Here is a 17,150-nt window from a genome sequence, read left to right on the forward strand (position 1 = left end):
TACCACCTGTAAATCATTTTCATTATGTTTTCTCTTAAGGCATTACATGCCGTAAACTTAACACCGGTGGTCCATAACTGTTCCCAGTCAGCAAACATAATGTCATGACCAATGTCTTGTGCCCATTTAATCATAGCTGATTTCACCGTTTCATCCTGTGTATTCCATTTCAACAGCAAATTATACATTCTTGACAAGTTCTTAGTATTGGGTTCTAACAGTTCTGTTTCTAATTTTGACCTCTCCATCTGGAAGCCTATTTTCCTGTCCTGTTTAAATACCTCGTTTATCTGAAGGTAATGCAACCAATCTCGTACTTTGGACTTTAATTTCTCATAACTCTGTAATTTAACTTTTTCACCATCTTGTTCTAAAATATTTTGGCCATTTAGACTCCATATTAAGTTTTTTCACCTCTTTGGCTTCCATTGGTGACAACCACCTGGGAGTTTTACTTTCCAATAAATCTTTATACCGCATCCAAACATTGTATAATGCTTTCCTAACAATATGGTTTTTGAAACCTTTATGCAATTTTACCTTGTCATACCATATATATGCATGCCAGCCAAATCTATTATCAAACCCTTCCAGATCCAAAATGTCTGTATTCTCAAGAAGCAGCCATTGTTTCAACCAGCAGAAAGCTGCCGATTCATAGTAGAGACTTAAGTCCGGCAGGGCAAACCCCCCTCTATCTTTTGCATCAGTTAAAATCTTAAATTTTATTCTGGGCTTTTTGCCCTGCCAGACAAATTTAGATATGTCTTTCTGCCACTTCTTGAAACAGTCCATCTTGTCCAAAATCTGCAACGTCTGGAATAAAAACAACATTCTAGGCAATACATTCATCTTGATGACAGCAATTCGGCCTAACAAGGAGAGTCTCAACCTTGACCATATTTCTAGATCTTTCTTTACTTCTGTCCAACATTTATCATAATTGTCCTTAAATAAGTTCACATTCTTAGATGTTAAGTTTACCCCCAGGTACTTCACTTTTTTTGTTATCACTAAACCTGTTTCACTCTGAAACTTCTCTTTTTCAACCATTGTTAGATTTTTCTCCAACACTTTCGTTTTCTGTTTGTTCAGTTTAAATCCTGCTACTTGACCAAATATCTCGATTAGTTCTAATACTCTTTTAGTACTAGTATTTGGCTGTTGCAAGGTCAATACTAGGTCATCTGCAAATGCCCTTAGTTTGTAATGTCTGGCTCCGACCTGAACTCCTTTAACCAACTGGTCCCCTCTGATCATGTTTAACAAAACCTCCAGGACTGATATAAAAAGTAAAGGGGATATTGGGCATCCCTGTCGTGTACCTTTTTCTATGGGTATTTCTTCCGTAACCACATTATTTACAATTAACTTTGCTTTTTGTTTAGAATATATTGTTTAGAATATATTGCACCTATACCGTTTTCAAAACCTTGGCCTACCCCCATCCCTTGGAGATTCTTCTTCATAAAACTCCAGCAAATATTATCAAAGGCTTTCTCCGCGTCCACAAAAATTAAAACAGCCTTCCTATTAATGTCCACTTCTAACAGTTCCAAGATGTCTATAATGTTCCTCACATTATCTGACATATGTCTCCCTGGAAGAAAGCCAGTTTGGTCCTTATGAATCTCCCCTACCAACACTCTCTTCAGTCTTTTTGCCAAAATGTCTGCAAAAATTTTGTAATCCACATTAAGTAGTGATATAGGCCGGTAGTTTTTAACCTGGTTCTTTTCAGTCTCAGTTTTCGGTATAAGTGAAATAAAAGCTTCTTTCCACGATTCAGGTGCCTTTTTCCCCTCCAAAATTTCGTTACAAACTTCCTTCAGTGGTTGTACTAGCCATTCCTTCAATGCTTTGTAATATCTAGCGGTCAAACCATCTGGTCCTGGAGATTTTCCCAATTGCACATTCTGAATGGCACCCTCTATTTCTTGTCCTGTTATTTTCTCATTCAAAATCATTTTGCTTTGCTCTGAAATTTTTGGTAATCCATATTTCTTAATAAATTCTTCTATTTCCTGTTTGTTGACTGGCCCTTGTGCGTATAATTTCCTGAAGAAACTTTGAAAACAATTACTTATCTCATTTGGTTTGTGAATAATCTTTCCATCCATTTCTAAACTTGTCACAGTGTTCAGTTTTTGCCTCTTTTTCAGTTGCCATGACAGAAGTTTCCCACATTTATCTGCTGATTCAAATGTCTTTTGTCTCATTTGCTTTATTTTCCATTCTATCTCTTGATTCATCAATTCCATATATTGCATCTGGTAGTACTTTATTTCTCTCAAAATCTCATGAGACTTTGGTTTAGACCTCAGTTTCTTTTCACCTTCTTTCATTTTTTCCAAAAAAATTTCTTTCCTCTCATTCTGCTTTTTCCTCTTAATGGAGTTTTGTTGTATTAGGAAACCTCGCATCACGGCCTTGCTTGCGTCCCAAATTATTCTTTTTTCCACTTCTGTTCTCAGATTTATCTCAAAGTAATCTTTCAATGTTTTTTGGGCCTTCTTGTAAATCTCTTCATCTCTAAATAGGGTGTCATTCATTCTCCATCTAAAGGATCCAGTTGTTGTTAGTTTCATCTCCATCTTTACAGCGTTATGGTCGGAGCAAGTCTTTGGGCAGATTTCTACTTTTTTTATCCTTGGCGCCATACTACTAGTTACCCAAATTTGGTCAATTCTTGTCCATGTCATTTTTGCTTCAGAGAAAAAAGTTCCCTCTCTCTCAAGAGGGTTCCTTGTTCTCCAAATGTCAATCAAGTCCATAGTTTCAGTCATTTCAAAGAAAGTCTTTGGTAATCTCCCTTCCTTGGAAATTACTTGTCTCTGTGCCTTGTCCATGTTTGTGGAGACCACACCATTCATGTCTCCCATCATTACTACTTTATAATCTAGATAGTCCATTAAAGTCTCATGCAACTTCTTGAAGAATTCTGCCTTCCCATCATTTGGTGCATAAATTCCAACTATCAAATTTTTTTCTCCTTGAACTTGTATTTCAATTGCCAGGTATCTTCCTTGTTCATCTTTAAATATCATCTTTGGGGCCAATTTTTCTTTTGCATAGATCACCACACCTCTTTTCTTAACTTTATCTGATGAAATAAATTCCTGTCCAAGTCTCTTATTTACAAGTAATTTTCCATGTGTCCTGGTCACATGGGTTTCTTGTAGACATATTAGGTCTAATTGTTTTCTCTTCAAAATATGAAAAACTTGGCGTCTTTTTCGGGGAAGGTTCAAACCATTGCAGTTCCAACTGAGAAGTTGCAGAGACATTTTGTTATTAAGTACCTATTCCTCCGACTGCTCCAAGCTTTTGTTCGTCTTCAGATGGTGGTATAAGTCCAAATGATAAGTTTGCAATATCTGTCGATCCTTTTTCTTCTGATGTTGTTTCTACTGTTCCTTTCTGCAAGTCCTCCTGGTATCTCTCCAAAAACTGTTCTTTATCTTGGACTGTTCTTATTTTAACCTTCCTTCCTTTAAAGTTGAAGGACAATCCTTGTGGAAACTCCCACCTAAAAGGTATGAGATTTTTCTTCAGCAGATAGGCCAAATCTTTGTAGAAGGCTCTCACCTCCAAAATGTATTTAGGGATATCTTTGAAGATTTGTACTTGACTATTTTCAATCTCCAATGCCTTTTGATAATGCAGGTTCAGTATTTTATCTCTTTCTTCTTTGGATCTCAATGTAATCAGGCAATCCCTTGGTTTCTTGCCTTGCCTCCTGCCCAGCCGAAAAGCTGTTGTTATTTCAAGTTCTTCTTCCTGGAGGTCTTCTTGCCAAAATTCCAAGAAGTTCTGTGTAAGGAATTCCACAAGGCTGTCTCCCTCACTCTCAGGCACCAATCTCAATTTCAGATTTTTCTCCTTTCTCTGTAATTCCAGTAAAGATAGGGCTGCATCATGTTCATTCACTTTTTTTGTAATCGGCACAAGCTTCTCCCTTGTCTCCTCTGCAGTATTTTTTGCACTTTCAGCAATCTTTCACATTTCAGAACTTTCTTGAATCAATTTATTAATAGATTCTGTATTAGATGCTACACTTGCAGTATTCAAGTCCAATGTTGCTGTCAGATCTGTCAATTTTTTTGAATTTTCCGCAGACAGCTTTGTCAGTGCATCCAAAGATTGGTTTATTTTAAGCAGTGCCTGTGTCATTGATTCCATAGATGCTGTTGCCACTTTTTCCTGTACAGCTGGTGTTATGCCTGGTATTGAGCCCCTTTTCTTTTGTGTTTGTTTTGCTTTAGATCTAGTTGTTATCTCTTCTACTGGACCACTCATATCCTCAAGGTCGTTCTCACAGGAAAGACTTGCAAGTGGAAAATCCCACTGTTTCTCTTTCACTGTAACAGTTTCTCTTTAAACCCTCTAGAGGGAGCATTCAATTGTATCCAAGTGAAGAAAACAAGGAAGCATAGAGCAATGAACAAAGAATCCAAAAGTCCGCAGTAAAAGTTTCTATAGCACTTTTTCAGTATAACCAAAAGTTCAACAAAGTAATTCCATTAAAGTCCCGTAACTTTGTCTCAGACAAAACCCCAACTTTGTATCCAGTTTAAGCTGACAGTTCACTTTCCCGGTGCCTTGCTCAGGCAGTCCGTCCTGGGGATTTGGCAGTGGAAGATCTTTTTTCTCCAGTTAATTTCAGGCAGGTTAACAGTGTCCAATTTTCTTCCCCCCTTCTCCTGCTTACTGGGGGGAAGTTTAGATCAGATGTCAGGTTTTGACAGTTTAAAAGTTAATTTTCTTTCAAATACAGCTTTACTCTTTCGTTGCTTTAATTGCCATGCAGTCCGGGGAGGCAGACTTCCTTATTTTATGCCTTTCCCGTTTTCAGCCAAATTTCAAGGTTTAAATTTAAATGTCCCGTTCAATCTCTCAGTCCTACTCACGGGTGTTGCAGTCAAATTTCTGTTTCAGGAAGGAATCGGCGCTTTCCGTTCATGGCGACGCGGCTTCACTCCACGGGCTGGGTTGCGACTCTCAGCACCGCGCTCACACCCGATGCCGCTCCGGAGCCTTTAAAAAGGCTCTTTCACAGTATCGGGGGCGCAAAAGGTGCCCACCGAGTCTCCTTGTTCACAGGCTTCAGCGCCTGTGATTTTAGGGGTCCCCCGCTCGCCGTAGCGGGTCATACCCGAACTCGCGGAGCAGTCCTCCTTCGGAGCTCGAAGCGAGGACCGCCATTAAACGCTGGCGCCGACCGGAAGTCCCTCGTAACACCGGTGTTATAAGTTCTTCTAGGACTTTATAGTACTTGGCCAATAAACCATCTGGGCCTGGGGCTTTCCCCAATTTCATCCTCTTTATCGCCTCTTGAATTTCCTCTGCTTTTATGGGTTTATTTAATGCAGTTCTTTCCTCTTCCGATATGCTGTTAATTCTGTTTTCTTCTAACTATTTTCCTATTTCTGTTACATCTTCTTCTCTTTTATATAGGTTTTCATAAAATTTAAGGAAGCTCTTTTTTATTTCCCTAGGGTCCTCCAAGACTTGTTCTTCTACTTTTATTTTATTGATGACACTTAGTTTTCTTCTTTTTCTCAGTTGCCACGCCAGAAACTTTCCAGTTTTGTTTGCCGATTCAAAATTTTTTTGTTTCATTAACTTAATTCCCCATTCCACCTCTTGGTTTATTAATATTGAGTATTGTGTTTGCAACATCTTGTGCAATTGCTTGTTCCCATCATCATTCGGTTTTTCTATCAAGATCTTTTCACATTCTCTTAATTGGTTAATTAATTCTTCTTTTTTTTGTTCTCTCACCTTTTTTCTTTGACTATTTTGTTGTATCAGAAAACCCCTTAACAATGCCTTACTGGCATCCCAAACTATATCCATATTTGTCTCCTTATTAATATTGAACTCAAAATATTCTTTTAAGGTGGTTTTAGCTTTTTCAATCACTTCTTCTTTTTCAAACAAATAATCATTCATTATCCATTTATACATACCCTGGATCTTCCAATTAAGATGTAACATTAATGGGCTGTGATCAGATAGTGTTCTAGGTTGTATCTCACATTTTGACACTCTTATTGTTAATTCTCTTGATATCCATATCTGATCCCGCCTACTCCAACTCCGATGTGGCTCCGAAAAGTGAGTGAACTGTTTTGTCGTAGGGTTTTTGTGTCTCCATATATCTATTAAATCTAAGTTTTCCTCAAGGTCATTAAACGATCTCAGAAGTTTCCCTTGATTTAAATTCTTCTTTTTCGAGCTTCTATCTAATTCTGGTGTCAGCACTCCATTTAAATCTCCAAGCAGGACCAACTTGTTGTTCTCTAAATCTAGTAAAACTTGTTCCAGTTTTTTAAAAAACTCCGTTTTATTTGTGTTTGGTGCATAGACCGTTACCACGTTAAGCTTTTCTCCCTGGTAGTTAATTTGTACTCTTAGAATTCTTCCTTCCTCATCCTTACATATTAATTTAGGTTCTTATTTCTCTTTCACACATATTACTACCCCTCTTTTTTTCTTAGAATCTGAATTAATGAATTCTATTCCCAACTTTTTATTTATTAGAATATGTTTGTGTTTTTTGGCAACATGCGTTTCTTGGCAACAAATCACATCAATGTTTTTTTTCTTTATAATTTTCTCAAATTTATTTCTCTTGGACTTTTCGTTAAAGCCATTAACATTCCAAGACAAAAACTTAAGAGTCATTTCAGTTTATAGCTAACTACACTTTATCCTAGTTTCTGATTTAAATTCTGGTACTTCTGTTTCCAGTAGTCTCCACCTCTTCCCCCTCCTCTTCCTCCCCCGATCCTGTGTCTTCCGCTTCTTCCTCCACCTCCCCTCCCCTCCTCTCCTCCTCATCCTCCTCCCCTCCCCTCCCTCTCCTCTCCTCCATGTCTATTTCTCCTCCTCCATGTCTTTCCTCTTCCTTACCCAGGTCCTTTTCATAACTTCTCAAAAACTTTCCTGCTTCTTGTATGTCTGTCAATCTAAACTTTTTATTCTTGTAAAAAAAGGAAATCCCTTCTGGGAATTCCCATTTGTACTGTATTGTGTTTCTCTTCAGGACACTTGTTAATTGTCTGTATCCTTCCCTTTTGCGCAGAATCCTGATTGGAATTTCTTTAAAGATGATAATTGGACGGCCTCCAATCATTAACTTTCCTTTGTAGCTTGTTCTTAATATTGTGTTCTTCATTTCAATAGAATTAAATATTACTAAACAATCACCAGGAATTTTTTTTGACTTAGTTTGTTGCGGTTTCCCTCTTATTCTGAAAGCACTCTCTATTGTATATGGAACTTGTTCTTCTTTTATTTCTAACCATTTTGCAAGTTCTTTAACCATTTTTTCTCTTATATTCTCATTTACTTCTTCTACGACACCTCTGAGGACGCGGGTGGCACTGTGGGTAAAAGCCTCAGCGCCTAGGGCTTGCCGATCGAAAGGTCAGCGTTTCGAATCCCCGCGGCGGGGTGCGCTCCCGCTGCTCGGTCCCAGCGCCTGCCAACCTAGCAGTTCGAAAGCACCCCCGGGTGCAAGTAGATAAATAGGGACCGCTTACTGGCGGGAAGGTAAACAGCGTTTCCGTGTGCTGTGCTGGCTCGCCAGATGCAGCTTTGTCACGCTGGCCACGTGACCCAGAAGTGTCTCCAGACAGCGCTGGCCCCCGGCCTCTTGAGTGAGATGGGCGCACAACCCCAGAGTCTGTCAAGACTGGCCCGTACAGGCAGGGGTACCTTTACCTTTACCTTACAACACCTCTGAATTTTAAATTAAGTTGTTTCTAATGCATTTCTGTCATGGCTAAATTGTTCTTGCATTTTATTTAAATCTTTTACTTCTTCCTTCAATTTTTCTGTTTCTTTCTTTTGGTCTCTCAATTCTTTTTGGGTTCTTTTATTGGTTTCCTCAATTATTTTTGACTTGACTGTCAAGTCTTGTATCTTCCTAGAAAGTTCTCCTATGGCACTTTCTATTTTCCTATCTATCTGTTCCTGTATTTCTCCTAATTTGCTTTCCATGTGTAATTCACTTTGCTTAAACTCCTCTTTAATCTTTAACCATAGAATGTCTAAATCTCTGATTTCCTCTTGTCGGGATGCCTTTCTCTCTCCTGTAGTCCTTCCTACTTTTTCCCTGTTTCCCCCCGACATTTTATGGTTTATTTCTCAGTAATTAGCTTTGCTTTTAACTCTCTCCCCTAGGGGGCACACAATCTTTCCTCTACCCTTTATCTATATATTCTTATGTCCTTTCCTTACATCACTTTATTTCCTCTTTAGTTTTCATCCAGCCTTTATCCCCCAAATGAAAAGAGAAGTCTCTCATTGGCTTATTCAAATTATGCAGTCCCACTAGCTTCACCAATGACCTTTTGTTATCATATATTTAGGTTATGTTAGTGTGTTAATATAGTTATTTCAACAACAACAAAAAAGAAAGCAGAGTAAAAGACAGAAATCACAGATGGTAATCTCTTTTTGTAGTCCAAAAGAGATTGTTCAATCTCTGTAGTTTTCTGTAGTTTTCAGCCACTTGTCGGCCTAATCCAGTTCATTGCCTCAGGTTCTAAATTTTATTAGTTCACTTTTGTAGTCCTAAAAGAGATGTGAATATTTCAAGAAGTCCTCACTGGTTACATCAAATAATGTCCGGCTTTTCAGAACCTGAAGTTGTTCAACATATCATTTGCTTTTCTCAGGTTTGAGTTCAGTTGGTTATTTATCTCAAAGTGTAGAAAGACGTCTTGGATTAAATACTGTTCCTGTTCAAGTTGGTATAGTCAGGTTAAATTCTCCTCAAAACTGAGGGTAAGGAGGCTAGGTTGTTAATTATGTTATTATAGTGGGAAACAAAAACAAAAAGAAAAAGGGAGGGGGAAGTCAGATGAGAAAGAGGGATGAGAAAAGAAGGAGGATGAGAAAAGAAGGAGGGCAAAATTCTCTAATTTAAAGCAGAGGTGAAAATATCATGAATAACATAAGGGAACGTGGAAAGAGAGAGAGAGAGAGAGAGAGTGGGAAGGGAAAAGACCAGAAATTTATCGGCAGGACATAATTGCAGCCTTTGCAGAAAATTCTGAAGAAACTTCTAAGATTCAAAGGGTCCCAAGGCTCCTCAGATTAAAGTTCTTCAAATTAGAGTTCCAGATGCTTTAACTTCATAAATTTCCTGTCCTAGCCGTTCAAAGCACACATTGAGTAAGTCTCAGAAACATTGATTGATTGAGAGATGAACTCTTAAATGCCTGCAGAAAACCTTTCTTTTCCACCAGGCCTGTGCAGACCATTAAGAATACACTGGTTTATTGAAATCTATTTACTTTTAATATGGTTCTTATTGTATCTTTTATGTATTATAACTGAAAAACATTTTAATATTTCTTTCCTTTTATGATATAGCAGTGTGCCCACATTTAAATAAATAAACAGCACCTCACTTTAGATTGCCAAATTGAATAATACCTTCCATATTGCATTTTTCAAAAGGTCCTGATTCGGGTAACACAGAAAATTGGAACCATTATATTGAATGTGCTTTAGTAGCAATAGACCACATTTCCACCCAGATCCTGATAGTTCTTTCAAATTCTTTTTCATAGAAAAACCGGAAGTGCAAATTGAGAATACATGTTTGCCATCCAGCTCTTGTCACTTAGGCGATTACAGCTTTACTGCAGGGGATGGTAAATTCTTTGAGATGAAGACACAATGCTGCAACACTGACTATTGTAACAATGAAACCCTCAGCCGTAAGTTTCTGCATCATTGTGGAATCATTAACATGTTAGGGCGGTGCACTGGATTTGGCCACGGCCTGGATCCTTTGTCAATCAGCAGTACTTAGAGAATCTGTGCCTCGTTCAGATGGGGTGAGACAGCCCCAGATGGCTGTAGGTTGGGTTGAGCACCTCAGGACTATTAGGGGCTCTCAACGGGTGGGAATTCAGATTGGACAGAAAGTCAGGCATGAGGAGATACTGTGAAAAAGAGGGACCTAATAGGCAGCAGGGAGGGACCTACTAGGGATGGATTGCCTTTCCAGCCAGGCCCCTCCTTCTTCCTGTCCCTTGAAGTAGCACCAAGAAGGATCAGATATACCATATTTTTCGCCCTATAGGACGCACTTTTTCCCCTCCAAAAATGAAGGGGAAATCTGTGTGCGTCCTATGGGGCGAATACAGGCTTTCGCTGAAGCTTGGAGAGCGAGAGGGATGTCAGTGCCGCCATCCGGCTGTTCCTCGACCTGGTTTGGAGGCTGGCGCTGGGAAGAAGCGTGCGTCTCCCCAGCGCCAGCCCCACAAGCTCGGGGGACAGCGGGGAGGCGGAGCGCCGCCATACCGCTATTCCCCGACCTGGTTTTTTTTGGGGGGAAATAAAGGAAATTTTCCCCCCCTTTATTTCCCCCCCAAAAAACTAGGTGCGTCCTATGGGGCGGAGTGTCCTATGGGACGAAAAATACGATATAATTGGATACCTAAGCTCCTGAACTGCTCATAAATAGCTTATGGTCCCTTCAAGTTCACTTTCAATTGGATGTTTCAAATATGGACCTTACAACCCACCTATCTTATTCAAGTGTCCTCCTGAATTACCCTTAAGCTGGTTCTTCTCTGTCTTTTAATTGGCAAGCACTACCTAAGCCAGCAGTTATAATGGTGCAAATATAAGACCCTACCTAACAGCATTCTCTGAAATTTGTTTATTGAATTTATTGAATTTTTGTACCACCCTGTACCTGGGTGTCTCGGGGCGGTTCACAAAAATTATTGGATAGCTCATTGCTGAAGAGCAGAAGAGAGACAGAATCTCTGTACAAAAATGGAGGACTAAGAAACTATATTTTCAGAGAGGCTACACCATAATCAATGGCATGAATACATTCAGAGAGATTAAAAGTTCACACTCTCCCACCCCACTTTGGGTAAAGGTCATTCATCTCAGAGACCAATGGTGACTTTGTCCCATGCTCAACCCTGAACCCAGATTGTTTCTAGATCATGTTTTCATCCAAGAACACTTGCAGCTGCCCCAGCAAAACTGTAAGTTACTAGGGTGGATTCCATTTATATAACACAGAGATACAAAAATAGACAAAGACATTAACATGCTCACTTTACATTTGATCTTGGAAGTTCCTGATCGCAACATGCTGGCTGAAAATGGTCTGCAGTGCCCATCCTGCTTCTCCAAAGGAGAAAATGAGAACGTGAGAAAGTGTAAAAGTGAGAAGACCGTCAACTGCCTTGAGAATGAGACCCAATGTGTTGATTTTAAAGGAGCTTTTGCTAGAGGTAACATTGCTATTCAGTCAGGGGGAAAGGCCTAGACATGGGCTGGGTCACGCAGACTCTGTCCTAATCTCCTTCTCTCCCTTCCTTCCTCTCTTTTTCCATTGCACATTGTTGGAAAAGTGATAGGGATCATATCTCTTACTGGCTGCTCTCTGCACTCTTCCTTGGTGTTTTGCCCGCCTGGACTTTGCCCTTTAACTTTCATAATGCACTTGCTTGTCTAGAAGCAGGATTCAGATCGGGATGTTTATATTAAATACTCTTCTGAACCAAAGAGGAAAATGCATTCATTGCTCCACCCCAGTTGCATCTGGATCTTTCCACCACTGGGATGCAGTGCAGGACAAAATGTGTGCCTCTTTCTCAAAAAGCATATTTCTTATGTAAAAGAAATGTAATTAAATTTCCTTAAATTCTGTGACAATGAGCAGTATCTGGCTAACTCAGACCATTAGTGCAAGGATTTATAGTTGTGCAACAGAATTTCCACTCTCTTCTGCCTGTAGGTGCTCTGTATCCTCCTAAAAGCTGCTCCAAAGATTTAGCTGTCATAATTTAACTAAATTTGCAAAAAGATACCGTATTTTTCGCCCTATAGGACACACTTTCCCCCCTCCAAAAATGAAGGGGAAATGTGTGTGCGTCCTATGGGGCAAATGCAGGATTTCGCTGAAGCCTGGAGAGCAAGAGGGGTCGGTGTGCACCGCTGGGCTCCCACGGCTTGCGGAGAGCTGCCTGCACCCCGAAGCCCGGGCACGCTGAGCAGTCACGCCCTGGCTTTGGGTAGCTCTGTGCAAGCCGTGGGAGCCCTCCCACGGCTTGCGCAGAGCTGCCTCTTATTCCGAAGCCTGGACGCGCTGAGCAGTCATGCCCAGGCTTCGGGTAGCTCTGTGCAAGCCGCGGGAGCCCTCTCACGGCTTGTGCAGAGCTGCCTGTACCCTGAAGCCCGGGCGCGCTGAGGAGTCACGCCCGGGCTTTGGGTAGCTCTCCGCAAGCCGTGGGAGGGCTCCCACGGCTTGCGGAGAGCAGCCTGTTCTGGGGGCTGGGGTCGGGGGAAGCTCGGGCTTGCCCCACCCCAGCCCTGCGCCTGGGGGGGAAAATAAAAATTGTTTTCTTTATGCCCCCCCCCCAAACTAGGTGCGCCCTATGGGCTGGTGTGCCCTATGGGGCGAAAAATATGGTAAATTGCTTTATATGCATTATAATACTGTGGTCCCAGACGGCGATGTGGAGTCCTATCTTTCTGCATTGGGATTTCACAACACATTGAACCGAATCATTTAACTGTATCACTGTATTCATTTGCCTGGATCCAGCCTTACATGCACCCCCACCCCTTTCAACAGCGTTTTTGAGGAATAATACTCTTTGGAGAGGGACCAATTTTACCACACCCTTTCTTCCTGAAAAGAAGAGGGGATTGGAAATGAATAGGGGAGGGGTATATGGGCTGATTTGCCCCAGGAAGGAAGAGGCAGAGTCCAGGCCATTTGAGCTGCCTCTGCCCTATATCCCCCCCCCATCCTTTCGGATAGGAGTTCCTGATTGGCTTTTGGGACCCCCCTTTTCTCCCACTTCATGTTAGATGTGCTTAACATGAAAATAGATATGGTAAAATAAAAGGAGGATTGTCTGGATGGCTAGGTCACAGTTTTTGACAGTGCGGGAGCCTCAGTTGGCATCCAACCGTCCTGAGAGACAATGGAGTGAAACTGCAGCTTCTTATGCGGCTGGATCACCTTGTTGACTCATGGCAGGTTGTTTTCAAATATCTTTGTGTGGCCACAGCATGTGCCTTTTTAACAGGCCCAGGAGATACTGGGATTGAATTCCTGTCATTTTAATGCAAATCACCAGACCACAAGAATTTGATTTTGTTAACATGGTTAATTAGGGCAGTTTTCAGAACCTCTAATTTCATTATATTTTATAAATATAACCTGTTTATTAATAAACTTCATGTCTTGAGACTCCTTTGGGTGCCAATTTTGATTATATCTGAGTAATTTTTTTACCTGAATTCCTAATGCTGAAAATTTTGTACATTCATGTTATGATGAAATTATATTTTTCAGATTTCTTAAATATACCCTTTTTAAAACTAACGTGTTAAAATTCTCATTCACCATCACAGGCACCATCTCCTATTCCCTGGGAAAAGGACTAAAGCCAACACTTCTTTTTGTTTTCCAGATTTCTTCTTTATCACCTTTTTCACTTTCAAAGGTTGTGCAACAACAAAATTTTGTGCCATCCGGAAAAATGGAGGAAGAACTATTGGAGCTGGGAAATTTCTTATTTCAGTTTACGAAGAAAGCTGTTATAATGCTTCACGAATCTCACACCAGCCTGAACAGGAAGGGTAAATCGGACAGTGTAGACCTTCTCCTTGTGTATTCCAAAATCCATGGCAATGAGGGGGAATTGGAGGCCTAGTGGTGAAATCCAGGACTCGCGATCTCTGTTTTATTCTTTCTTGCTTTTGGTGGAGGTAAAGGGAAACAAGAGCAGAGAAAAAGGGGTCAGAATGTGGGGATTGTGGATTCTAAATACAAAGAACTCTGTAGTGTATCATTAAAAAATAGTCAAGCCTTCATTATGATCATTATAATGCAAAATAAATGGTTATGGAAAATAAAATGTCAGAAGCTAGTGGTTGTTGCTCGTGAGTAACCAGGCAGGACTCCAGCCTGTCTTTTACAGGTTTTATTGTGCTAACTATTTACAGTGCAGATCTACAAAGTTCATGTCCGTCTTAGTCACTTGCACAATCTGAGAGTGGCCCCTTCTGGCTTCTCCACAAACATAAGAACTTCGGCACCCGAAGCCTCCCCCCCCCCACTTGCATTTCACCCCTCTGTGCAAGTTTGGGCGATGGAAGTGGTGTTTGTCCCTCCTGACAAGCCTGGTGAGGTGAGGCACTGGGTCTCTCAGCAGCATCCTCAAGCCCTTTCCTCGCTTTGCTGGCCCCTTCCCTCTCTTCTCCACTGGAGGTGTGCCCCCCCCCCCGCTGGAAGAGGAACTGCTCTTCAGAAGTTTCGGAGGCTCTCTGTATCCCAACAGTTCCCCTGCCTCCCTCCCCTGTTCCAATATCAGTCCCCTGACATCCACTCCCCCTCACCCCCCCCATCGGTGGGGTCCAGAGCTGCTTCCCACTCACTGGCATTGGCCGGAGGGGGGGAAACAATGAAGGAATCGTCCTCCTCCTCTGTGGAATCAAAAAATGCTCCCCCCCGACAATCCTTGCCCTGGTGGGAGGTCCCAGGAAATTTCCTCCTCATCAGAGACCTCGGCAACTTCGTCCCCTATTCCCTCCCCCTCCCCTGAGGGCGGGAATCCCTCAAAGTCACCCTCGTCCACTGTGGGTCCAAACACTTCCCCAAAAAACAACTTCGGGGGTTTGGGCTTGTGCCAGAAGAGTGCGTGGAACTCCTCTATGAGATACTCCTCAGTCACACGCCCCACCAGAATCCATGTGTTTCCCGAACTAGGAACCCCCTCCCAGGCAAATAGGTATTCTAGTTGATGTCCGTTCCACCTGGAGTCAAGTATCTCCATCACTTCATTACAGAGTTCCCTTTCTTCTACGCTAGGTGGGGTGGGGGCCCCCTGTTCCGTCCCCCAGAAACTGTGCCCCTCCCTGTAAGGCAACAGCAGAGACCTGTGAAGCACTGCATGTATCCTCATGTTATCCGGCAACTTCAGCCTGAAAGCAAATGGCTTGACCTGCTGTATCACCTCAAAGGGGCCCACCTTCCTAGGCTACAGTTTCTTGCAACCCCCCCCCCCCGAGGCAGCCCCTGAGATGACAACCACACCTTGTCCCCCACTTGGATAACCTCCCCCGGTCTCCTATGTTTGTCCACCGCCTTCTTGTACGCCTCCTTGGCACTTTCCAGAGTCATCTTGAGCTGTTGGTGTATGGCCTCCACCTCGTCTGTGAATTGTTCTGCGGCTGGTAAACTCAATTCCTCCTCCTCACACTCTGGAAAGGCCCTGGGATGATATCCGTAATTGGCAGGAAAGGGACTCATCGTTGTGGTCACGTGTTCAGCATTATTGTATGCAAACTCTGCCTGCGCTAGCTTCTCCACCCTATCGTTCTGCCGCTGATTTACATAGCAGCACAAGTGCTGCTGCAAAATGGCATTTGCCCTCTCCGCCTGTCCATTTGTCTGCGGGTGCCTGGCTGTGAAAAAGCTCACCTCTACCTGCAACAAACTCATGATCTTGCACCAGAAACGCAAGGTGAGCTGTCTTCCACGGTCAGAAATCACCCTAGAAGGGACCCCATGCAGCCAAAAGATGTGATTCAGGAACAATTTGGCAGTTTCCTCAGCTGACACAGCATGAGAGCATGCCACAAAGTGGCACATCTTGGTGAGTAGGTCCACCACCACCAGGACTGCCATCTTACCTCGGGCAGGTCCATCATGAAATCTATGGACACCATCTCCCATGGTCTCCCCGGTGTTATTAAGGGTTCCAGCAGCCCAGCCGGGGCCGCCCTTTCCCTCTTTGCTCTTTGACACATGTCACACCCTCGGATATATTCCCGCACAGCCTCCCTTACCTTGGGTCACCAGAAATCCCACTTAAATAACAACATGGTCTTGTGTTGCCCAAAGTGCCTAGCTGTAGGGTTGTCATGGAACTGCTCAAGGACTCTGACCCTCAAGGACTCTCCCGCTACATACAGTGTCCGTTTGTAGAACAGCCCCTCTTTCTCCTCAAAGCCCCCAGACCATCCTTGAGCTCCCTAAATTTCCTTTGAGCAAAATCATTGTCTCTGGTGAGTCTAACCAGTCCTGCCTCCCCTGCCAGTGTTCCCCCACAGGCCCATTTGTCCTCCTGGAACATTTGTCTGGCCACTGGGGGCCCTTCATCTTCCATGTACCTGCCCAGCCACGTACATTGGACAAACAAACAGACGAATAAATGCACGTATCGCAGAACACAAGAATGCCGTCAAAAAAGAAGAAAAAACTTCCTCTCTTTTCCAACACATGAAAGAAACAGGACACGAAATTAATTTTGCAGATTCCAAATTGCTCTCTAACATGGAACATCACCACAAGAGAATAATCATGGAAGCCATCGAGATAGAGAAACACCCTCACAACATGAACAAGCGTGACGACACATCCCGCTTGCCAGACATCTGGAAATTAGCCCTCCCCACAAAAACTGACACCAGATCCAGAGGCACACAGAACGCCATCACCAATCAACCACACCAGACCCAAACCCAGACCCTCTCCACAGATAAATTACAGACACCATCCAGTAGCCAAACCATGATGGCACCTCCGGATGCTGCACCCCCCTGCAATCCCTACACAGATCTGGCTGGCACAGGCCACAAAACCACAGCTCGCCCCTATACACGAAGCCAAGCCAGAGCACAACTACAGCCATCTTCTCAGAAAAACTCTTCACAAAGTTCAAGAGGTCAAGACACAAAGGCTTTAGCAACTAATCCACACCTAATGACCCACCTAAGTGGTACTCAGGATATCACTCAAGAAATCACTCAAGATATCCCTCAAGCAACTAAGGAACAAAAGAAGAAAAGGCACACTAGCCTGGGAACTTCCTCTCGGCCCAGAACATTGGAGGCTATACACCACACCCCTCAACAGTATTTATAGGAACTCAAACACTGAGATCCTGCTCTGTTCCAGTAACAAGAAGCCGAAAGCACCAGCCTGAAGATGACGAGTGAGACCTCGTCGAAACGTCGCCTAGACACCCCAACTTTTACACGGGAAGACACCCGAGGACACCAAAACCTGCATATATATATATATATATATATATATATATATATATATTTGCTTTCGTAGATTTTCACGGGTACAGGAATGC

General features: G+C 42.5%; 1 protein-coding gene across 1 annotated transcript; it reads left to right on the forward strand.

Annotated features, from left to right (window-relative positions):
* The first annotated feature begins 9,688 nt into the window (after positions 1-9,688).
* Positions 9,689-13,659, forward strand: LOC144328609 (phospholipase A2 inhibitor and Ly6/PLAUR domain-containing protein-like). The gene is made up of 3 exons (XM_077932614.1): positions 9,689-9,740; positions 11,124-11,282; positions 13,476-13,659. Exons 1-3 carry the CDS (start codon positions 9,689-9,691, stop codon positions 13,646-13,648), a joined length of 384 nt encoding a protein of 127 aa, XP_077788740.1. The 3' UTR covers positions 13,649-13,659.
* The last annotated feature ends 3,491 nt before the right edge of the window (positions 13,660-17,150 follow it).

Source organism: Podarcis muralis, chromosome 7 (assembly GCF_964188315.1).
Source record: "Podarcis muralis chromosome 7, rPodMur119.hap1.1, whole genome shotgun sequence".
Taxonomy (NCBI): Eukaryota; Metazoa; Chordata; class Lepidosauria; order Squamata; family Lacertidae; genus Podarcis; species Podarcis muralis.

Excerpts from the sequence above, each read along its gene's own strand:
- LOC144328609 (XM_077932614.1), top strand. The coding sequence starts at position 9,689 with ATGAAGACACAATGCTGCAACACTGACTATTGTAACAATGAAACCCTC. Across the intron at positions 9,741-11,123 it reads TAACAATGAAACCCTCAGCC|TTCCTGATCGCAACATGCTG; the intron begins GTAAGTTTCTGC and ends TGATCTTGGAAG. Across the intron at positions 11,283-13,475 it reads TAAAGGAGCTTTTGCTAGAG|ATTTCTTCTTTATCACCTTT; the intron begins GTAACATTGCTA and ends TTTGTTTTCCAG.